Source organism: Coenobita brevimanus, chromosome 2 (assembly GCF_032717465.1).
Source record: "Coenobita brevimanus isolate Jiangsu-jjx chromosome 2, ASM3271746v2, whole genome shotgun sequence".
Lineage (NCBI taxonomy): Eukaryota > Metazoa > Arthropoda > Malacostraca > Decapoda > Coenobitidae > Coenobita > Coenobita brevimanus.
In genome coordinates, this window is record NC_136955.1 from 37,712,935 (window position 1) to 37,736,906 (window position 23,972).

The window sequence follows — 23,972 nt, forward strand, 5'->3', positions numbered from 1 at the left end:
ACAGGTTTGTTGGTAATATTTAATAATTCAGTTGATTTTGGGGGGATCGAGGAGTGGACAGGACAATAGTGCGCACGCATTTCGTTGTAGTGAGCATTGCAGTCGAGCATTTACAGGTGTTTGGGAACAAAGTATTTGGTAAAAAATAATAATAATAATTTAAATTTGTTTGGCATATACATTCTTTTTTAATAGCTGACAGATAAAATCATGAATGCATTCTGTTCCTCCATTACTAGTTGTATTTCCACTGTTTTGATAACTGAAACATCTTCAGTAACATTTTGTAAATCGTTGATAGGTTTCCTAACTCGTATGAGCACTTCCCTGAACTGCCTGTCTCCCCATTGCCCTCCTGCCTCACCTTTTCCCTCCTGCATCACCCTTACCCTCTTGCCTTACCCTTACCCTCCTGCCCCAACCATCCCCTCCTACCTGATCCTTGCCCTCTTCTTCACTATTGCCCTCCTACCTCGCCCTTGCCCCCCTGCCTCACCTACTGTATATTCTCCTGCCTCACCCTTGCTTCTCACCTTGCCCTCCTGCCCCACACTTGCCCTCCTGTCTCATGCTTACACTGCTGTCTCACCCTTGTCCTCCTACCTCACTTTTGTCCGTGTGCCACATCCCTGCCGCTTCCTGCCTTCTTCTTACCCATTTCCCATCCCTGGTTTCCTGTTTCACCTCTGCTTCCTGCCTCATCTCTACCTGCCTGCCTTGTCTGTGTCTGCCTGCCTTACCCACACCTCACTCGCCTACACCTGCCTCACTCAAGCCAGCCATACCGAGATCTGCCTCTCTCACATATGCCAAACCATTCCTGCCTCACACATGTCTGCATCGCCGACGCTTTCCTCACCTCTGCCTGCCATACCCATGCAATCTTCATTCGTGCCTGTCTCAACCATACCAGTCATACACATTCCTGCTCTACTTATCTTGCTTTCTCCATGCCAGCTTAACTCATGTCTGCTTTATGCCTCCCTACATCGCTCATGCCTGCCTTATCCATTCCTTTCTTAACCACGTCTACCTCACCCATGTCTGCCTTATTCATGTCTGCGTTAACTATGTCTACTTTAAACTTGTCTGCTCTACCTATGCTTGCCTCACCCATGCCTACCTCATCTATGTTGCCTTATCCATTCGTGCCTCACAATGTTACCTCTCCAGTCATTGCCTTGCCTTACATTTCTACCTCACCCTAGTCATTGTCCTGCCTCACACTAGTTATTTTCCAGCCTCACCCAGGTCACTGAACTGCCTCACCCGTGTCATTATCCTCCTTACCCTGGTCGGTATCCATCTTCACCGTGGCCAGTGTCCTGCCTCACCCTGGCCAATGTCCTGCCTCACCCTGGTCACTGTCCTGCCTCACCCTGGACACTGTCCTGCCTCACACTTGTCACTGTCCTGCTTCACACTGGTCACGGTCCTGCCTCACCCTGGTCATTGTCCTACCTCACCTTGGTCAATGTCCTGCTTCACGCTGATCAATTCCTGCCTCACGCATGTCACTGTTCTGCCTCACCTTGGTCACTGTACTGCCACACCCTGATCACCACCCTACATCACCCAGTCACTGTCGAGCCTCACCCATGTCACTGTCCTGCCTCATCCTGGTCAGTGTCCTGCCTCACCCTGGGAACTGTACTGCCACACTTTGGTCACTGTTCTAACCCACTCTGGCCATGTCCTGCTGCAGACTTTCCCTTGCCTCAGGTGGCGAAAAAAATTAAAATATTTATTTAATACAAACTTGTGAACTTCGCCCAGCTTTAAAGCAGTCACTAATGACTCAGTGTGTGTGGGCGGAGGAAGGAGCTAATCCCACCAGCTTCTCTGTATGTCCATAACACTAAGGTACCAATAATCATATTTCTGACATGAAGACTTCCCCTAGAAGGCTATTGTGTACAAAAACACTGAATAACAAGTAGTCCCTTAATCCCCTGTAGGTTGGCATATTGTGTCATAGACTTGATAACAGACAAGGCATGCGTGGAGATGGTCTCTAATCCTCTCACAAGATGGGGTTTCTCCCTATTTAGATTTTTTCTTTTATATGGAAGATGAACAAAGGAAGGAAAAGCAAATCCCCCCCCTCACACACACACACACACACACACACACACACACACACACACACACACACACACACACACACACACACAAATCAGATTACAGGTGTCTTCCATTCAATAAAATAACTGTAACAGCTGGGCTTCAACTGCTGTAGGCTGAAGTTTGGGGGAACTAATCTGGGGAAGAGAGTTCCAAAGAGAAGCATTTCTGGGAATAAATGGATTCTGATAGGCAGAAGTTCTACACTATGGCAGGGTGACAGTCAAGTAATGAGCACTAGCAGATGCCAGTGTTGCATGTGTGGAGAGTTGGCACAATGGACGCAACTTCATCTTAGCATTTGTCATTAAAGTATCCCTAAAATAATGCAAGGGAGGCAACATTCCGTCTTACCTGCAAGTGGGACAGTTCATTTGTAATTGCTGGGTTATTAATTATTCTTATAGCTTTGTTCTGAATTTTGGCCAGTTACTCGGTGCAACCTTTCACCATTCGCTCCACAAGGGCAAGCAATATCCGAAATGAGAGCGCACATGACTCTTGTAAATTTTATTTAAGTGCTCGTCCATGAAAGTGTTACAGAATCTACAATTATCCATGTTTCATTTAGGCGGTTTTTCCAAGTGATCTAACGTAAGAGGTCGAACTGAGGGGTACTGTTAAGTGAAGCTCCGAGAATTTCAGTATATTCAGAGACAGGAATATTATGGCATTGAAGGTGATATATGAATCAGAGAATACCTGTCTATTTGAAAACTGGATATATATGGTTTCTATAGTATTAAATAAGACAATGTTATTTTGTTCCCATTCACGGATCTTGGATAAGTCCTGATCTAAGGAAAATGCTGTGCTTTGTTGGGAGTTAGAGATATCAAACTTTATGAATGAGTGTTTAAACATGAAGGAACTGTGAAACATTGAGTCATCTGCATAGGAGTGAATAGGATTATGGTTGACAGACAAGAGATCATCAATATGTATGGTTGGGGTCAGAACGGATTCTTGTGCCACACTGGCATTAAGTGGGTGGAAATTGGAATATAAATCATCTACTCTTATGATTATCTTTCCGTTGCTGAGATATGAGGAAATTAGTGGGACAAGGGACTGTAGGCCATAGCAAGGGAGCTTGGACAACAGGGATTGGTGTAAGGCTCTGGCAAAAGCTTTAAAAGTATCAAGGGCTACTGCATGGGTTTCTCCAAGATGGTCAGCTGACTGATGTCTGTCACTAAATGAGTCGTTGGATTCAAGATGTTTAACAATGTGCCTACTAATGGCAACCTACAATACTTTTCTTTGAGATGTGATATCTGTTGGTCTGAATTCAGAGAGATATGACGAACTTCCTTTCTCTGGATTTGGGTAGATACTGGCTTCTTTCCAAAATCTGGTGAGTGAAAAAGTATGTATGCATAGTCTAAAAAATTTAGTTAGAACAGCAGCAAGTTTTGGAGAACGCTTTTTCAAAACGACTGGAGAAATCTGTGCCTGGAATTCTGTTGATTGGAAAATTATCTCGAATAGATTTTATATATATACTTAGTTTGCATCTCTAGTGGTGCAATTTCGGGAGAGTCGAGTTTTAGTACACGGACATTCAGACTGACTTCCTCAAAGACAGAATTTCTGACAAACATAGTGGGAAGAATGTTAGCTTGTCCACGTGGGTTATTTACGTTGTTTCCGTCTGAAGATTTAAATGGGAAAATGGTTGATGATAGTTAAAGTCAGCATCGAAAGAACTGAGAGCTGTGCAAAATATTCTGTTGTCATTACGAATATTAAATAGTTCGGATTCTTGGTTGTGAGGAACGTTTGTTCTGGCGAAATTTATTACTAATTTTCCGAGGTTTCTAGTAATTGTAAAGTGATTGAGGGATTTGGTAGTTTTTTTGCATTCAGTAAAGGTTGTAAGATAAAGACTTTTGTGTCGTTGCTGTGTCACAGTCACTGTCGAACCTTTCTGGGGAATCTTATCTTTTAGCAGATTGTTGACATGATATGAACAATTCCATACCAACTTGCATTAAAAGTCATTAATTTGGGGCAGGGAAGAATAATACTGATGTAAGTGGAGAAGAAAGACTGCCATGGCATATCAGCTCTATATTTTCTAAATCCATCCCAGTCTAACCTATAAAAGTGCCATCTTCGTCGAAGGTACAGTAGAAAATGGTGAATAATGGCAAGCTAAAAGAAAAGCTAGATGGTATTTTTTTTCTTGCAAAATCCTCCTGCAGTCGGAGGCATATGATCGCAGCTTCGTCAAAATTTTTAGCAAGCATGCCATATATCCCAGGATATTGCTCACAAAGTTTGGATTCAGTTTGCCCACTTGTTTTTGAGATATTTTGGGCACACACACACACACACACACACACACACACTCACACTAGCAGTTACATTATCACCTCGCTAGGCAGGTGATAAATATAAGCGTCTTGCCCATCCCTTCTTAACAAGCCCATAATCGAGTCAAAATGTTACATCTGTGATGCCCGATCCCTTTTATTGGATGTTATTGTTTGAGGCTGACTTACAACGTGCACCACAATCGTATCCCTAGGGTTCGTTCGACCCTTATCCTGATATTGTTGGACTAACTGTGGAATCGGTTGGGATCCGAGATTATTCAAAATTAATTTGATTCTCTCTATCAAATATCACACACAAGGAAAATTGGCCATTCTTAATAATTACTAATAGGAAAGAAATTTGGTAGCTTGATCGTGAGTAGCGTGACAATAAGAGAATTTTTAGGTAGTGTAACAATAACAACTTTGGGTAGCGTGACAATGCAATAACAGAACTTTATACTCCCAAAACCAATTCAGCACAGGGGTCGAAAACAATTCCCACCAAGGGACGAGGGTTATGAGAAGAAGTTATACAGGATTTGAGAGATATAAGAGAGGAATGACAGTGAAACTCAATAAATTTTCAAAATGCTGAATTTTCTAATATCTCTCCTTTCTTTAAATAACATTACATTATATTATTTAATTTACAAATAAATGACAACTTAAATTGATTTTTTCTCTAAGAAATGAAACTTTACTTTTTGATAGAACTCTAGATTTTTCAATCATTTAACACATTATTTATTCACAGTACACAGAATCTTCTCCACAACGAATTTTATATAGGCACTTATACCTCAGTTAGCCAACAAATGTTATTACTCTTTAGATCTCACTCCTCCCCAACATCAGTGAAACTTAACATAAACAGTTCGCCACATTCAGGACACTCGTGGGCATACAGGCTTTCTCCGAGCACATCAGGCGAGGGAGTTTGCCTTGGGGACTCACTAAACAATTACATAATCAAAAGAACTAATCATTGTTTTGTGTAAATGGTGAGTGTACAATGTAAATCCTAACGAACTTTGCTAGGGTAGTTACAATATGGCGGTTAGAGGGGAGTTTTTGAGGTGGCGTTTTCACTGCATCTGTACATGGCGCGGGGGCAATATTGAGAGTTAGTATCATTACGACTTAGGTAACAATGGCACACATAATATCTCTGAACTTTTACAACGCCAGTATGAACAAGGGGGAAGGGAAGAAAACAGAGTAATGAAACTCACTTGTACATTGCGCGGGGGCAAAATTGAGAGTGAGTCGGGAGCTGGCTAATACCCCCCTCTGTTACTTTTCAAAATGCGGGAAACTAAGCGACTTGGATGACGTGTAGGGTGTCATAAAATGACTAAATGTCATAAAAGACTTTGTGGTTCCTTTTGGTTGAGTTATATATATATTAGACTTATGGACGAGCGGTTTTTATATCTTGGAGTAGCTTCCCATTTGTCATGTAGTGACAGGAGAGGTAAAGAATAGTATGGGACTATTTTTATTTGTCTTGGAAATATTAACAAGTCTCTGTCTCGCTCTCGCTCCCTCTCTCTCTCTGTCTCAAGTTGCTAAGCCCTTCTCCCCATTACCTGCCTGTTCTAAGGTTTGTCTCCTTCTGCTCCTGCCTGTTCTGTGGCTACCCTCCCTCTGAGCTCTCTTTCCTAAATTCTGGTGTAGCAGGGGTGGGTCACGTGTGTTCCTTGTGAGTGGAAAGTTCTAGCAGCCTGTGTGTATGTGTGTATGTGTGTGTATGGTCACTAGGCGCTGTCGTGTGCCTATCAAGCATTCCTCAAGTTAAGAGTGTGTAAGCATGTTTAGCACTGCTCGATTCTCGCAGACACAATACAGTACCTTCTCATCATCTGACTCCCTGCTTCTATCTGTCTCTCTATCTATCTATTTATCTATCTATCTATTATGATTTGCAATTATAATATGGAGTCTGGATAAGGGTACTTTTGCTTCACCCGCATATGAGGGTCACAACTCTAAACTTCTGATTCTGAACGGATACAGATATTAATTTTCTTTACTCTCAATCTGACAGGGAAAATTTAGTTACTCTAATTATCCCACACAAAGAGTCGTAAATTGAATCAACAGCGGTTACTAGCAACCTCTCGGAGGAGGAATACATTACCCAACTATTACGTCATGTCCTCGGGTACTAGCTAACTAAAATTTTTAACGGCTTTCCCCCTCTATACGATATTATTTCTTCTAAGAGCATGTTAATCGACAACATTATGATTTTACTATGATTACATCAGATCCGATTTAATAGAAAATGAGTACAGACGATACGCCACTCAAATATCCCACGTATGCTCCCAGCAAACTTCACCTACAACATGTACAAATATTCTTAAGGACTAGCACAGCATAAATAAGATTTATGATCTTACAGCTACAGAAATAATAATAAAAAGAACATGTATTAACTACTAGGTACAAGCATGTTTCTATACCTTAAGCCTAGAATGGATTAGGGTAACATTTACAAATATATAGCTTACGTACTAAAGCCTTAACTTACATGACTTTCAAATGTGTATAGCTTACATACTAAAGCCTTAATTTGCATGACTCTCCCATGTTTTGACTCTTGTGGCATTACACGGCTCTCCCCCTCCGGAAGCTAAATTTTCCCCTGTCCACTCCATAACACACAGCAGATTACTAACCAAGGGAGGTGTGCCAACGAGAGAGATATTACTAGTCAAGCGCCATCACCTTTTACTCTAAATAGACTTTAATTTCTTTATAACACTCTCAACATGACAACTCTTTTATCCCCTCATAAGTGGTGCTCTTTCGGCCCACACGTAACACCAACCACATACCCCTGGGGGTTGTTTCACCTGTCACATCTCTCTCTTTCCCCATTTTTCTTTTGGTGAAGATATCAGTGCCCCAGCCAGCCTCCTGTCCGGGTCAAGGTTATCCACCCACCTGGGTTATGATTAACACTCTCGATAGCAAGATAGTCCCGGGGGCGCCTCCACACTACTCTCTCAAACACACCTTCGTTTATTCCTCAGATTCATTCAACCATGTGCTTCCAGCCCTCCACCCGGCATACTGACTAGCGCTTGCTACGTTCTGAAGTGACCCCCCTTCACCACGAACCGTGCTGACTGTAAGTTGAGGGATGAGCTAGCTTTCCCCCTCGAATTAAAGCACTTGTCCCCACTTCAGCACTAGGTCTACTCTCTCTTTGACCTAACTCTGAGTTTGATATTTTTTCTTTCATATAACACCTCTGGCGGTTGACTTTCACATGGTCTGGCTTCGCACACCAACCTTTGCTGTCTCGGAACACAACTTTCCACCACAATTCATCACTAACATTCTTCAATCAACCTCCGGGGAGGCCTCCTAGTTCGAAGAGGTAGGTTCTCATCCTCGGGACACGGGGTAAACTCCTCCTCAAGAGGACCCAATAACCACTCCTCGCTACCACTGTTCGGCTTCACTTTGTTCGCTGCCCATTGTACTTTGTTTCCAGTGAACACATTTTCTAACACATATCCTCCCCTGTCCAATAATACTTGCACTACTCGGTAAGGCCCATCCCATTTCACGTTAAATTTTCGACATACTCCTGGGATAGGGGTCTCCAGTCTTATCCACACCAGACTGGTAACTCCTACCAACTGATTCTTATGCCGGCGGTTCGCCACACTTCTATACTTTCTGGTCATTTTCTCATGGGTCTGTTTAATTAGCTCGTGAGCAGCAGCCAACTCGTCCTCTTCACCATCAACACAAGGCAAGGAAGCACTAACAATTCTAGGCAGGTAGCGAGAGAAAAATGCGAAATAGGGATGGTGTCCCGTAGAGGAGTGCCAGGCCTGATTCATCATAACCTGGGTTGGTTGCAGGAGTTCAGGGCAGCGGAGAGGATGCCCATTACTCAAACAGGCCAGCACACTCTTGAAGGTGCGGTGCATCCTTTTACCCATCCCATTACTCTGAGGATGATATAGCGTAATATACCAGATTGTAACATTCCGCCTCCTGCAGAACTGGAACTCCCGACTGCAGAACTCTCCTCCGTTGTCCACCATAACCCCTCTTGGAGTGCAATAGTCTGCCATAAACTGCCCTAGGTTGTGTACTATCGTGTGTGTATGTTTTGTTTTAAGAGGATAGAGTTTAACATACCTAGAGTAGTGATCAATGTCATCACGTAGCGATAGCCCTGTATTCCAGCAGTCATATCTGTCAAATCTATACTGATTCTTTCAAGTGGTTTATCCACAGGTGGAAACTCTTTATACTGCTGTTGTAGTCCTGCTTCGCCTTTGAATCACTGACAGGTTACACACTCTTTTACATACTGACAAATATCTACTTTCAAATTAGGCCAGTAGAAGAGTTCCTCTGCCTTTTGGATCGTTTTCTTCTGGCCCAAATGTCCAGATGTCTCATGAGCTAACCTCATTGCTTGACCAATCATGGTCTGTGGGACTACTAAATAATATTGGATAGTGCCATCTGACTTAACCCTGGTGTAATATAACAATTCATTTTGAAGTGCAAATTGACTTAGAGCAGCTTTAGGCAGTATTCTGGCAGGAAACCTTTCACCTCGCAAATATTGGATAAGTTCTTCCCACATTAGATCTTCTTTCTGCTTATCTCGCATCTGTTCCCTTGTCAGTCCCAACCAATCAGACTCTGGTGAATGTACTATGACTCGAACGGGTCTAGATAACTGATCTGCTACATAATTATATTTGCCTTTGACATACTGAATGTTGTAATTAAACTCTCGCATTTCAAGTATCCATCTATTCATACGGGGTGATTTAGTTTTTCTCTTAAATACACTGGTTAGCGGTTGGTGGTCTGTAACAATCGTAAAAATGTTCCCCCATAAATTATGTGAAAAATGGCGACACGTTAACACTATCGCAAGAGCTTCTTTGTCTGTCACTGAGTATCGGGTCTCACACGGTCCCAATGTCTTTGAAAAGTACCCGATCGGTCTATCTGTCCCATCTGGTTGGATCTGACTCAGAATGCCTCCAACCTGTGTATTACTAGCATCAGTGGTGACGATAAACGGTCGTTCTACAATCGCTCTGACCAGGATAGGTGCATTAATAAGGCATGATTTCAGATGTTCGAATGCCTCCTGGCACTGATCTGTCCATTCAAAATTCACTGTTGATTTGGTTAGATTGGTTAGGGGTGTGGCAACTTTAGCAAATGATGGAACGTGTTTCCTGTAGAAACCACACATACCCAAAAATCGGCAAACTTCTTTTACATTGGTCGGCCGCTTCAATTTGGAGACTGCCTCAATATTTTTAGGATCTGGCTTACTACCCTCGGCAGAGATTTTATGTCCAAGGAAAGTGACTTCTTTCATCCCGAATGTGCATTTACTCAAATTCAACTTCGCACCATTACGGGTTAGCAATGCAAACAACTGACTCAGCCGGTCGAGTAGGGTCGGAAAATCATGGGCCCACAAAATGATGTCATCTAGGTAATTTTTTATCCACTCGTCGCAATAATGGTGCTAAGACGGCCTGAATACGACGTGAAAAGATAGCTGGCGAGCAATTTAGCCAAAACGGGAGCCTTCTGAAACTATACAAAGTTACTCCATCACTGAAGGTCGTGAGGTCTCTACTTTTTTTCATCAAGCATGATTTGGAAATATGCCTCCCGCATGTCAAGAGTTACATAGTACTTATATCCCGCAGCTTGTTCTACTAATTCTTCGAGTCTGGGTAGTGGGTATATGTCCGTGGCAAGATGAGTGTTTACTTGTCGATAGTCCAGACACATACTCTTACATCCATCTGGTTTGTTAACAAGTACTATGGGAGAGAGCCAGGCCGTGGTCGACCTCTCAATGATCTCCCTATCTTCCATGTCCTGTAACATATCGGCGATGATTTGCTTCGCCTGTTCTGGATAACGATAGGTCGGCCTGCGACTCGGTTGAGCATCGGCTACCATAATGTGTGCGGGAGGACCAGCAATAGTACCCAACTCTCTCTTATCTAGAATGAATAAAGGATCATGCTGGAGGATTACCTTGGCTAACTCGTCCCTTTATTTCTGCGTGAGATGGCTCCACGATTGCTAGTTGATCCGCTTGTTCAGCCTTTGTACACGCGTACCACTCTCATTTACTTCGTCATTATTAGGTAGCAAATCATTATGGATCTGAGTTACACTTTGGATTGTACCTGGTGACTGGTCCGGCATTCTTTCGTATGAACCCAATATTGTACCTCTCTTGAATGTCTTATCTACTTTAGATACATTATTAAGGGGCAGATGTATTTGTCCCTCTGAGTTCACTTTCACTAAGTATGGATGACTGTTTTGGCTGAACCTGGTTTGTGGGTGTACGATTAGCGTTGTTTTAGGTACTTCAGCGACAGGTACGGCTATGAATTTGGTCTGATAAGGACTAAATTTTTCTGCTTCCAATAGATTTATCTGTGTCAAGTCACTCTGCGTAGTTATCGATGCGATCGGGCAGTCCTGACTCTCTGAACTTTGTTGCGTTGTCTCGGGATGTGATTGACTGTATAGGGGGCTCCATCCCACATCAACTCCCTTTGTGCTCATTTCCAGATTAGTGGTGCCTGTCCAATTACGTCGCACCCCAAAAGCATTTCAGTCCCAAGATATGAATTTGGTACCACTGGGCACCATTGACTATATACTTTATCATCACCTATGCCGATGTTGACCTTGATCATGCCCAGGATTCTCAACGGAGCACCCGTGACACCTTGCAAGTTAGGAGGGTTTTTCTGTGTATTTATTTCCCCGCCAAGTCTACGAGAGGCCTTTTCCGTGATCAGCGTATGACCACTCCCAGTGTCTACTACTGCTTCTAATATTTTAACATTAACGTTCACACTTATGGTAGGCGAAGGTAAGCCTCCGGTTAGTCATATCTGTGTATTCGTATTCTGGGTTCATTGTGCATTTATGACTGGCTCGTTCTGTCCAGCAATCGGAGTCGGGGAAGCCTGCGCATTCACAGCCGACTGAGCCTGCCCCACTCGTCCGGGACAACCTTTATTTCCACGTCTACACTCGAGTCACCTGCAGTCGAAACAATGACCCGGAGGTGGTTTTCGCCAGCACTCTTTCAAATCATGTGAGGAAGCTAAGCAATGAGGACAGTACTTCCGTCTGGTTACTTGTTTAGTTTGAACTGCTGTTTCATTTACTTTAGTTAGATCAGACTTCAATTCTCTTATTTGGTCTCCTAACTCATTCATCACGTCATTCGCGGCTACTGCAGCGTTATCTGTCTTTACCGTCACAGGGGGTTGGGAAACGGACTGAGAAACATTGAGACTCTTGCAAACCATTAGCTGATGTATTAACTCTCCCAGCATATCTCTCTTCTAACAATTGTCTCATGCTCTAGTCTGTCTATGAATTTCCTCAGAGGGTATGAGTCGTCAAGGAAGCCCTCCAGCTTCTCACGGGACTCTGTTGGCAACCTATACCATAGCTTATGCTTCAACCTTCGATCTCGACATGGGAATTTCTCGTGAGGGAATCTCGATTCCACTACCGCATGTTGACAAATGTAACGGTGTACGAACGATTGTGGGGGCTCTTCCCAACTATATGTCATACCATCCAGCTCTTGCCAGGCTCGGTCTATCGTCACTTCAACGGCAAACTTATCTCTAAGGTACTGTTTGAGTTCTGGCCAGGTGAGTACATGATGTCCCTTCTGATAATTTTGTATGAACACGGCCAGTTCCTGTCCCATTCGTCCCTTAGCTACCTGTATTCGGATCTCGTCGCTCTCATCTACCTGCTCTACTAACTCGAAAAACATGTCCAATCGTGCGGTAGCCTCTAATCCTTGTAACGTGGTTAACTCCAATATAGGTATGTCTCGCGGCTTGGCAAGAGATTTCCTAGGGACCATTGTCCGTGAGTTAGGGGTTGAGTGGATTGGACCTGGGTTAGCACTGGGGCTATTAGAAAGAATTGGAGGGGGGACCAAGTCATTCACGGTGTTACTATCTTGCGTCTGGGCTTCAATATTACGAATTTCTCTGGCAAGCCCTTCCATGGTTTCTACTATTGATTGCTCTACTTCAGGTCTGGATAAAAATAACTGCCCTGGTCTAGACATTTTTAACATTCAATACTATTACTCTTCCACTACTTCTCTGATATCCTAAAACACTTTCGCAGGGGTGCATTCCCCGTCAATGTCATTGCTCCCTAGCCATAAAAGGACTAGGTCGTATTCCCACTCTAAGACAGCATTCAGCCGTTGATCATGAAAAAAATTCCTAGCTCTGGCCCCTGGCCATCTAAAAATCCGCAGCTCAACATCCCTCACCTCCAACCGTCTCGGGATTTGGCTGTGTCCCACCAAAGCAACCTTTAACATTCCGTCTCTTTCTCTCGGCTTCTCCTCACAAGCCTGTAACCTTGGGGTAATGACTGGGAATTTATCCCACTATGTTATCACTATTGTGTGACTGGGAATTTATCCCACTATGCTGTCACTATTATGTGACTGGGAATTTATCCCACTATGCTGTCACTATTATGTGACTGGGAATTTATCCCACTATGCTGTCACTATTATGTGACTGGGAATTTATAACACTATGCTGCCACCATTATGTGACTGGGAATTTATCCCACTATGCTGCCACCATTATGTGATCCCCGATCCCTTTTATTGGATGTTATTGTTTGAGGCTGACTTACAACGTGCACCACAATCGTATCCCTAGGGTTCGTTCGACCCTTATCCTGATATTGTTGGACTAACTGTGGAATCGGTTGGGATCCGAGATTATTCAAAATTAATTTAAATCTCTCTATCAAATATCACACACAAGGAAAATTGGCCATTCTGAATAATTACTAATAGGAGAGAAATTTGGTAGCTTGATCGTGAGTAGCGTGACAATAAGAGAATTTTTAGGTAGCGTAACAATAACAACTTTGGGTAGCGTGACAATGCAATAACAGAACTTTATACTCCCAAAACCAATTCAGCACAGGGGTCGAAAACAATTCCCACCAAGGCACGAGGGTTATGAGAAGAAGTTATACAGGATTTGAGAGATATAAGAGAGGAATGACAGTGAAACTCAATAAATTCTCAAAATGCTGAATTTACTAATATCTCTCCTTTCTTTAAATAACATTACATTATATTATTTAATTTACAAATAAATGACAACTTAAATTGATTTTTTCTCTAAGAAATGAAACTTTACTTTTTGACAGAACTCAAGATTTTTCAATCATTTAACATTTTATTTATTCACAGTACACAGAATCTTCTCCACAACGAATTTTATATAGGCACTTATACCTCAGTTAGCCAACAAATGTTATTACTCTTTAGATCTCACTCCTCCCCAACATCAGTGAAACTTAACATAAACAGTTCGCCACATTCAGGACACTCGTGGGCATACAGGCTTTCTCCGAGCACATCAGGCGAGGGAGTTTGCCTTGGGGACTCACTAAACAATTACATAATCAAAAGAACTAATCATTGTTTTGTGTAAATGGTGAGTGTACAATGTAAATCCTAACGAACTTTGCTAGGGTAGTTACAATATGGCGGTTAGAGGGGAGTTTTTGAGGTGGCGTTTTCACTGCATCTGTACATGGCGCGGGGGCAATATTGAGAGTCAGTATCATTACGACTTAGGTAACAATGGCACACATAATATCTCTGAACTTTTACAACGCCAGTATGAACAAGGCGGAAGGGAAGAAAACAGAGTAATGAAACTCACTTGTACATTGCGCGGGGGCAAAATTGAGAGTGAGTCGGGAGCTGGCTAATACCCCCCTCTGTTACTTTTCAAAATGCGGGAAACTAAGCGACTTGGATGACGTGTAGGGTACTTTTGCCTCACCCCCATATGAGGGTCACAACTCTAAACTTCTGATTCTGAACGGATACAGATATTAATTTTCTTTACTCTCAATCTGACAGGGAAAATTTAGTTACTCTAATTATCCCACACAAAGAGTCGTAAATTGCATCAACAGCGGTTACTAGCATCCTCTCGGCGGAGGAATACATTACCCAACTATTACGTCATGTCCTCTGGTACTAGCTAACTAAAATTTTTAACGGCTTTCCCCCTCTATACGATATTATTTCTTCTAGAAGCATGTTAATCAACAACATTATGATTTTACTATGATTACATCAGATCTGATTTAATAGAAAATGAGTACAGACGATACGCCACTCTATGGGCCAACTATTTAGTTTTACCCTGTGACTTTGATCTTCGAAAATTACTCTCAAAATCGATTTTTTTTTTTTTTTTCGTTTTAGCCTAATCCTTGACCCTTCCATTAACTCTAACTCAAATATCAGAAAAAAAAAGTTTGAGTTGACTATGCATAGTGACTTTAAACTTTGACCCTTCCCGCTGACCTTTTTCCTTTTACTGACTTTTTCTCAAAACCGAAAGTGTTGAAACCCGAGAACCTCCACAGAGTTTACAGGTATGTAACCGTTTAAGCTGAACTTATCCTGTGATCTTCACCTTGTACAGTACGTATTGTTCTCAAGAGCAATTGGTTTCGCCAATGGCTATCCCTCAACCCTTCCACCACGAATGATTACAGTTGGATAAAAACCGTTTGAGCTATTTTAACACCTCCCCCCCTCCACACACACACACACACACACACACACACACACACACACACACACACACACAGATGCACGCGCGCTTAAAACTTAACACCTACTGTCGCCCAGCGGGATGTGGGTGTAATAAAGAGAGAGAGAGAGAGAGAGAGAGAGAAAAGAAACCGAATTCATTGAGTGAAGGCCATTGTTAACCGTAAATGTGCTTAATCTCTTTCCAAGTAGTTCTTCCACAGATTTCTGGCATGCCGCACACCACAAACTAATTCGCTGGGAGGCTAAGAGGAGGATCAAACGGAGAAGAGATGAATTAGAATCTCAGTGGCTGGGAGACTGTCAAGCTTTCACTATGATTTCCACCCCAAAAATCTTAGAGGTTCTTAAGCCTTTCAGTGATTGAAGTTTTCTGTTGTTAATTCGTGCTGTGCGTTGCTTACCAGTAACCAGTACGGCATCACCCAAAACAGCAAATAATAGAGTACACTGAAGCGTGTCCAGAATGAAGTACAGTTCTTTGGTTCAATTCATTCATCTAGGCAATGTATAATGCTTTACTTCATACGACCATTTCTCAGTCGATTTTTCATCTACATCACTGAAAATCTCGTATAGTCTCATTCAGGTGTAATTTCCATTGACAAATTAAAACCTTCCAAACGAAAATTATATATACAGAGAGAGAGAGAGAGGGGGGGGAGGGGGGATCACATGGATGACATCTTCGCATATGTACTCGTAACTGTTGTCTATCAGTACTCAGATGCTTTATGAGATGAACACTAGTAATGGCAGATGAACAGTGTTTTCTTAACAGTTTACTCCCTACCTGTCGCCTTTCGCAAATGGCAGTTATAGGTATTGTAATAGTTTTTCCTCTACTACTGGTGTGAGGCAGCTCACGTACCAATAATCACGCTATTGTCTTTCCATAATCATTCTAGCACACTTGGCAGGTTTTACAAGTTTCTGGATCTGACATACAATAAACATCGAATACAGTAGACTATTTTCTCTTATACAGAAGTCTGTCAGACGTCTATGATTCACGTTTCTACAATTATTAAAGTCGTCTGGCGTTAACTGAAGCATAAGGTTAAAACTGTTCCTACCAAGAAATGGCAAAGCCTTCCACCTGCAGGCTAAAGATGACTCTGATATAATTTATTTCGTCCCCTAGATATGTCCCTGTCTTCTTGCACCACCAGCGCCTAAGAGAAAAAACTTAAAGGCGTCTCGGCTAAAAAAATTTAGGCACAAGAGAAAATCTACAGGAAATTGTGATATATTGGTTTACAAAAGCTTGCTCACGCTTCACTGACCTCGCCTTCACCCATCCTGTGCCGGGCTGGGGAGGGGGGAGGTAAGGGGAAGAGGATGAAGAGGAGGAGGAAGGGAAGAAGGAGATTCAGGGGCGGCTGAGGTGATGGACAGAGAGGTTTACTGATGGACTGACTGATGGATTAATGTGTAGACTGTTTGGTGGAAAGCTAGGTAAAAAACTGGTGGTTGGGTTGACTGATAAACGGATGGATGGGAAGAGAAGGAGCGGAAGGGACTGAGACTGGTTCAAGGATGAATGGATTGATGATTATAAGTGCTATACGTTGGATGTACTGATGTATGGATGGATAAACAGGTGGACAGAGAGTTGCTGAAAATTGAGTACATGGATGGATGGCCTAATATAGGGAAGGGGATATGGTGTTTTTTTCTAATAAAATGAATAAAATCGTTTAAGGAAAGCAATAATAAGACATAACACACATCCTCTTGCGGAAGTGACTGTCGTCAGGATCCGTTTTCCTTCCAGCCCTATGTGTTGTGTCCATAGTTTCCTGTGTTAACCACTTCACAACACTGATTATTCTGTAATTCATTCTCTATACCAGAAGATCGGCTTAGAAGAGCGTGCTAGTGATCATGATGTTAATAAAGAGTATACGTATCGCCTACACTTCGAAGAATCTCACGAAAGCTTAATAAAGTCGACTGGTGATGGGAAGGGTCTAATACAATAAATTAAAACTGCCGTCATTCCTATGGAGATGCATGATCACACAGGTACAGTACAATGACTGATAGGAAGCCAAAACTTCGGTGCAATTTTCATTAGAGAAAAGAGCTCAATATCCAGAGCATCCTCGTTTGTGTGGTTTGACCTTTGACTCCATAAATCCCAGTAAAAAAAAAAAATAAAATAAAATAAATTTAAGCCACCTAAAAATATACATATATGGGACTGGCAATTTGATCAAAGAACAATTGTACCAAGTTTGAAGTTACTTTGTGATGAAACAAAGAAATTGCACGAAACTGAATGGTGTTTGGAAGAAGAAGGAGAAGAAGGAGAAGAAGAAGACTGAGAACAAGGAAAACAAGAAATGAAATAAACCTATAGCATGGTGTCCATCTAGGAGACCATGATGAAAATGCGTCACAGTAACGAAGGTGTTAAAACACGTTGACAATAATTTACATACAGGTGACCGGCTTTGATCATCTAGATATCTTAGTTAGTCACTTAGTATTATATTTGTGTTATATTTCTGTTAAGGCCAAACGATGCTATACACCTTATGAATGGCCACGCATACTGATGGGATAATATTTCAGTCATTGACCATGTTTGTTAGTGAACAAGTTGAAGGAAAGAATGCACGAGACCGAGCTGTACTGTATATAGTACTTATTTTTAAGATTTTTACACAGATTGTTGACAGTACTGAGGGTCAGCCAAGGGGCTTAGCCTAATGCTTTTAGAACAATGTGTCAAAGGAATGTCACATGGCAAGGCCATCTATAAAAGATTTTCTTTGGACTCAGACCAAAATTGGTGGAAGGGTTCAGGGGGTTCAGGGTCAGGGTACGCAAAGGATGAAGGGCTTCTGTTGAGGACAAGCAGTAATTGGTGAACGTCAAAGGTCAACCTGTGTCTGTTGTTGGGTAATAGTATTTACTTCATGTTTGTCAGCATCTGCTGTCCGTGTGTACAATAGTGCATTATGTTCCAGGAAAACCCAGAAAAATTTTATCTACTTGAGGAACTAATTATCTCCCTTACTATTGTAGACATAAATGAACGTCACACCTATTCCTTCCTGTTCGGAAAGTTTCTCCCAAGCTTCATGAAGTCAACTGGAGATAGTAAGAATGAATTTTAAAATACGCTGATCCTGTTAAAGTGACTTAATGTTCTGGCAGCAGTATTAAAGAGTATATTTTTCCACATATTCACTGAATGCTTCAAGGCAGTGACGCACTTTTCATTTCATTGTTACTAACCATACACGATTTTATACGTCTATGTCAGATTTACTGGACTGACATGGGTAGATACGGCCTTCACTGACTGCTTCATAACTCGAAGGCGTTTCTGAATTCAATAAAATTTTATACTGGTAGCAAGAAGATAATGGAAAGTACTGTACATTGTATTAGGAAGAAAGCACATCTCTTAGCATAAAGATGGTACTTTCTCAGCCTGACATAAGAGGACAATGAGGTTAATAAGTATATTGAGCTCTACTTTTCATGGAATATGGGTGTAGCAGAGAGGAAAAGTTTGAAAGTAATGGAGATGAGGTGTCTGAGGAGTATGTGTGGAGTGACGCGTATGGATCGAGTGCGAGGTGATGAAGGGCGAAGGAGAACTGTTCGGGAGATGGCTGGTAGAGTTGAGCAGAGGGTGTTGCGATGGTTTGGGCATATGGAGAGAATGGATAATGAGCGATGGGTGAAAAAGATCACTAGATCTGATGTGAGAGGTGTAAGGCTGAGAAGGAGACCACGAATAGGATGGATGGACAGTGTGAAGAGAGCGCTGGATGCGAGAGGGATGTCTGTTGAGCAAGGAAGAGTGACTGTGCGTGACAGAAATAAATGGAAAGAAATAGTGAATGAATAAATGATGACGCAGCCCTGAGGGGATATTCTCCCGCATTTGGTCTGATCAGCTAGTCAGGTCAGGTGCGGGTAAGGGGATGGGTCTATTATGATGTGGCAGGGTAAACCAGCTCTGCTGTCGGGTCCTGCTGCGGATGTCACTGATTGCACTGCACAGTTGAACCATGGGCCGTGTGGTGCGGTGTGAATCTGTCCCTTATCCCCTTTGGGGATAAGATGCGAATGAATGTGTTCGAATGGATGAGTAAATGAGGAGTGTGTCGTCCTGTCTCGGCTACCTCCCTTTCCTTGGGGGAAGCAGCCTAGGTATATAGATAGATAGATAGACTTTCCATACTTACTCTTGAACTGCTTATATTTTTGTTAAAAAAAAAAAAAAAAAAAATATATATATATATATATATATATATATATATATATATATATATATATATATATATATATATATATATATATATTCTCTCTATCTCTATCTCTCTCTCTCTCTCTGGTTTCTGCACCTTTGTACCGCTGTTCCCCTTTTCCCCTTTCTGTTCTCCTTCCTCTCCCTCTCCCTTTGTTCTTTCCCTTCTTTCATTCCTTCCCTCGTCTTGTTTTATCCCTTTCTGTTATCAAATACTATTCCATACACCTTTATATTCATCCCTCCCTTTTTTGTTCGCGTCCTTACCCAGAGTGAAACAGGGTAACCATTTCACTCTCATGACGGATTATTTCTGTTATATTAGAGGAGAATACGAAGAGGAGTACAAAAGAGAACAGGAATACGAAATAAAGGAGGAGTATAAAAAAAGAGAGATCGAAGTGGGAAAGAAAAGGAACAGATTAGCTAGAGTGGGATTAGGAGAGGAGAAAAAAAGAAAAAAAAAATAGAAAGATGGATAAGTGAGAGAGAGAGAGAGAGAGAGAGAGAGAGAGAGAGAGAGAGAGAGGATGATAACGAGGATGGGGGAGAGGAGAAACAGTTAAGAATTTGGACAGCTTGGAGCATCCACGGAAGGTTGGTGCCCTTACCGTGCTTCACAAGGCTCAAGTGCAACATGTGCCCCACTTGGTGAGTCTGAGGCTTCCCTGGCGACAGTCATCCCGTAGCACTAGGTCGGTGCTTTCCAGTGACTGTCAGCTGGAGATCCCTCACTCTTTCACCCTGACGCACCAACACCACTACCTCAAGACTCGGGAACTCTATGGCAGCTACCATCAACGTCAGAACTCTTACCACCCACCAGATGAAGCTGGCGGCCAACACCTGGTGCAGACAATACAGTAATCATATACTTACATTGTAACAGTGTATTCCAATGTTATTCCTAGTTAATCTGTATTTGTGTAAATTTATGTAGGTGGATAATAAACTGTGCAAGAAGGTATGGATAAAGTTATGTATACATAGATATATATGGGCATATGAAAGCATAAGCAGCATATATTAAATGGAAGTGTATATGGGTGAATACGAGCATATATGCGGAATTATATGGATATGTATATGAACAACTTTGTGCATATAAACATGCAAGTACATACGCATGTGTTGTGTAGAACAAATACAATTGTCTATACGATATGTGTTTATTTACACGCAAATTTCCATGTATACTGTATATTGAAACTGCACTGATGACCACTATACCCACTTACTGTTACAATATAGAGGTTCAGCTATAAAAATAGATGTAGTTTGTATCTTTAGCTTTTGCAGCTGCACTAATATATTAGCTTTCCACCTGTTGTACAAACTGTTTATATAAAAAATGAAAAGAGAGGGAATGGAAAAGCAAGAAACCAAAAAGAGGCAAGAGGGGGAAGGAGTGCGATGATGAGGGATGGAAAAGCAGAAAGAAGGATCACATATTAGATGATAAAGAGGAGAGGCAGTAGATTCTTGCACCTAACCCATTTAATGTGATTTATTTATATTAGGTGAATAAAATCGTCGGTCGTTGGGTCGAATACTAAAATCTTAACTGCCGCTCAAAACGGTAATCGTCATACTGTTTACATTCATAATAACCAAGTTTTCTCTTGAGTATAATGAAATTGTCAGCCGTCAACTGGAGATAATATTAAGCAAGGAAGTCGATTCCCGGTAGGTAAAAGAAAGTGGAGAGAAGAGAGAGGGAGAGAGGAAGAATTGCAAAAAATAATGAAAAGGTAGTACGAAAGAAAGCAGAAGAGGACATCATACTGTTGTATCTGAGAGCGAAGTTTTGCTACCTCCAGACCTCTCTCTCTCTCTCTCTCTCTCTCTCTCTCTCTCTCTCTCTCTCTCTCTCTCTCTCTCAATTGTCACACTAAGCTGTGAAACAAATTATTTCTCCAATAAAGAGATATAGATGGAGTATTTCATACTGTCCAACAGCCAAACAAGTGAATAAGCGAGGTCAGTGCAGAGTAACGATGGTAAGTATATGAAACTGTCAAAATAAAAAGTATTTTCGTCAATAATAGCTGTATAACACGTACTGTACACTCATTATTACTAATCTCTGACCAGAGATGCGTGGCAGGCAGTGTAATGACCACACACGAGCCACGCATTCGAACACAGCCTCTACACTACTGGGTGGGGCAAAGAACTGTAACTAGGCGATCTCAAGCGTTCTGCACTTCATATCTCTGATATTACCATATTATTATAGTTTCCTTCCATAGCATAGTTATCTGCGTTCATTTACAGGGGCCGACTTTTCTTCAATCAGTCTTCAATTGGGCAATTTCCGAGAAGTAAATGAAAGAAAAGGGTTAGGAAGCCGAATGCTAATCGCCCGCCAGAGTATGCTGTTGGCCAAGTCTAAGATTTTGGCCATATCTTGATACCCTGAAGGTTTCATGTTCATAGCACAAGCCGTTCATGAGATATAATGGTGCTAAAGGCGGGCGATAAAAACTAGCTGACTTTTGGCAGCCATTTTGGTGACCTTGATGTTGACCCCGAGTGGCCATTTTCGAACTCGGCCAAGATTTTGGCCATTTCTTGATACCCTGAAGGTTTCATGTTCATAGCACAAGCCGTTCATGAGATATAATGGACACACACACACATACAGAGAGAGAGAGAGAGAGAGAGAGAGAGAGAGAGAGGCAGGCAAATACATTATCGCTCTACCACGTAAGGACAGCGATAATAAACATGCGCCATTATATGTAGGTATTGGCATCATATATACCGTAATAATCATTTGTGAATTAACGGCATTAGTTGGCACACATTTTGACCAGAAGGGGTATGCAGCTAAGACGTTACGTCGGAATAGCGCAACCATTCCCACTGGATGATTACTGGGCCTGTTATCACTGGAGAAAAAAAAATCAAAGTAGCAAGAAATGGTAAATTTTTGCCAATGATATAGGTATTATAAAACATACATACTTGGATTATGCCGTGTGTATGCCGGTTGCTGTGATAGTCGTGGATATTTCTTCACCATCACCTATCAACAGCTTGGTTACAGGCTCGCCTCAAGAAATAGGTCAGTGAAGTAATAAACAGACTAATAAAACACAGTATGAAAGTCAAATAGCATCACGTACTCATTACACACTAAAAGTAACAGCTATGACCAACTTACATGTCTGTTTCTTAAAATGCATATATACTACTTGAAAAGTAATATAATATGTGAAGTGAAAGTGTTTCAGTGATGCTTAGAACATTGTTCATTGAAGCACTAAACCTTTCTGGAACGATGGTTGACCGTGTCTGACTGTGTAGCCTATGACTGGCTACGACTTTGACTAACACTCTGATCAGAGATTAGTAATCATGAGTGTACATCCACAAACTTTCCTACAGTCAATCAGAAACAAGACTGGAGAGGATTCGGAGTTTATAGGAAAGAGAATCTCATCAAGTGATCCTTTTGTTAAGAGTAAGAGATTCCACTCGAACAGCCTTACCAGTTATCCCCGCTCACCCAACCATCACTGGCTTGATGGAGTCTGGGCCACCGCAATCATATGCTCACAACTGAGGATTGACGCTGGAACGAGGAGGCTGAGAAAGTTCAATGGTGCGTAAAACGTACGGTTCAGAATTTTATAATATTTCTCTCAGTTGAATACAAGCGTCTTTTTTTTTTTTTTTTTTTTTATTAATGTATGTAAATGCAACATCCGAATAACTGTCTCTGGAACGAGGAAGCTGAGAGAGTAATGGCACAAGGCATTTGAAGTGGCACTTCGCTACATCAAGACAAGCACATTTACCATCATGTGAGTTACTTAGTTGCTGGTTGGGTTGAAAATGCTTTACAGTCACATGCCTTCGTCAGAGGATGCAAAGTAACGCATCTCGCTCATCGGTACTGAGCAGGGAACAACATACAACAACCTCACAGTGCAGAAACGAAAAATAAAACGATCAGGAGGTGTATTCTGCATCTTCCTTTGATTTAGCAATAAAAAAAAGTATAGGACTGTCAATCAGACCCCTCACTATATCATCTTAATGTCTCTGACGTCTCCTTTTAACGCCCTAGGGATATGTTCTACATCTCACAACGATCCTCATCCAGTGTAAACATAATGGCGTGAATTGTGAATACAGATATAGTGTAGAAGAGGCAGTTGTATTATTTAGTTATTAAACATTACTGCCAAGTTAAATTAATTAAAATTCTTTTAATTCTGATAATTCATTTTTTATTCCATATATGAACCCAATAAGAATACCTTTAAAATATTTCCATCACGTTACATTTTAATACAAAATTTAAAAAGAGATTTAAGTAAAATACAGCAAATTATACATTTCAATCGATCTATACAACACTGTTTTAAATTTAATGAAAATGAAAATATTCAGTCAGTTTAATTTGTAAAACATATACCTAAAGGAACAAACACTATATATTCCATTACTCACATTTAACTTTTCTAGTATTTGTAACTTCCCAGTTTCTTTGCTCCAAAACTTTGTCTGCTGGCCAGTCGTTTCTACAATATTATTATTCTGGTGCGTC

General features: G+C 41.5%; 1 protein-coding gene across 1 annotated transcript; it reads right to left on the minus strand.

Annotated features, from left to right (window-relative positions):
- Nucleotides 1-7,792: 7,792 nt before the first annotated feature.
- LOC145392299 (uncharacterized) lies at nucleotides 7,793-8,518 on the minus strand. Its single transcript, XM_080266742.1, has one exon. It carries the CDS (start codon nucleotides 8,516-8,518, stop codon nucleotides 7,793-7,795), a length of 726 nt encoding a protein of 241 aa, XP_080122868.1.
- Between the last annotated feature and the right edge of the window lie 15,454 nt (nucleotides 8,519-23,972).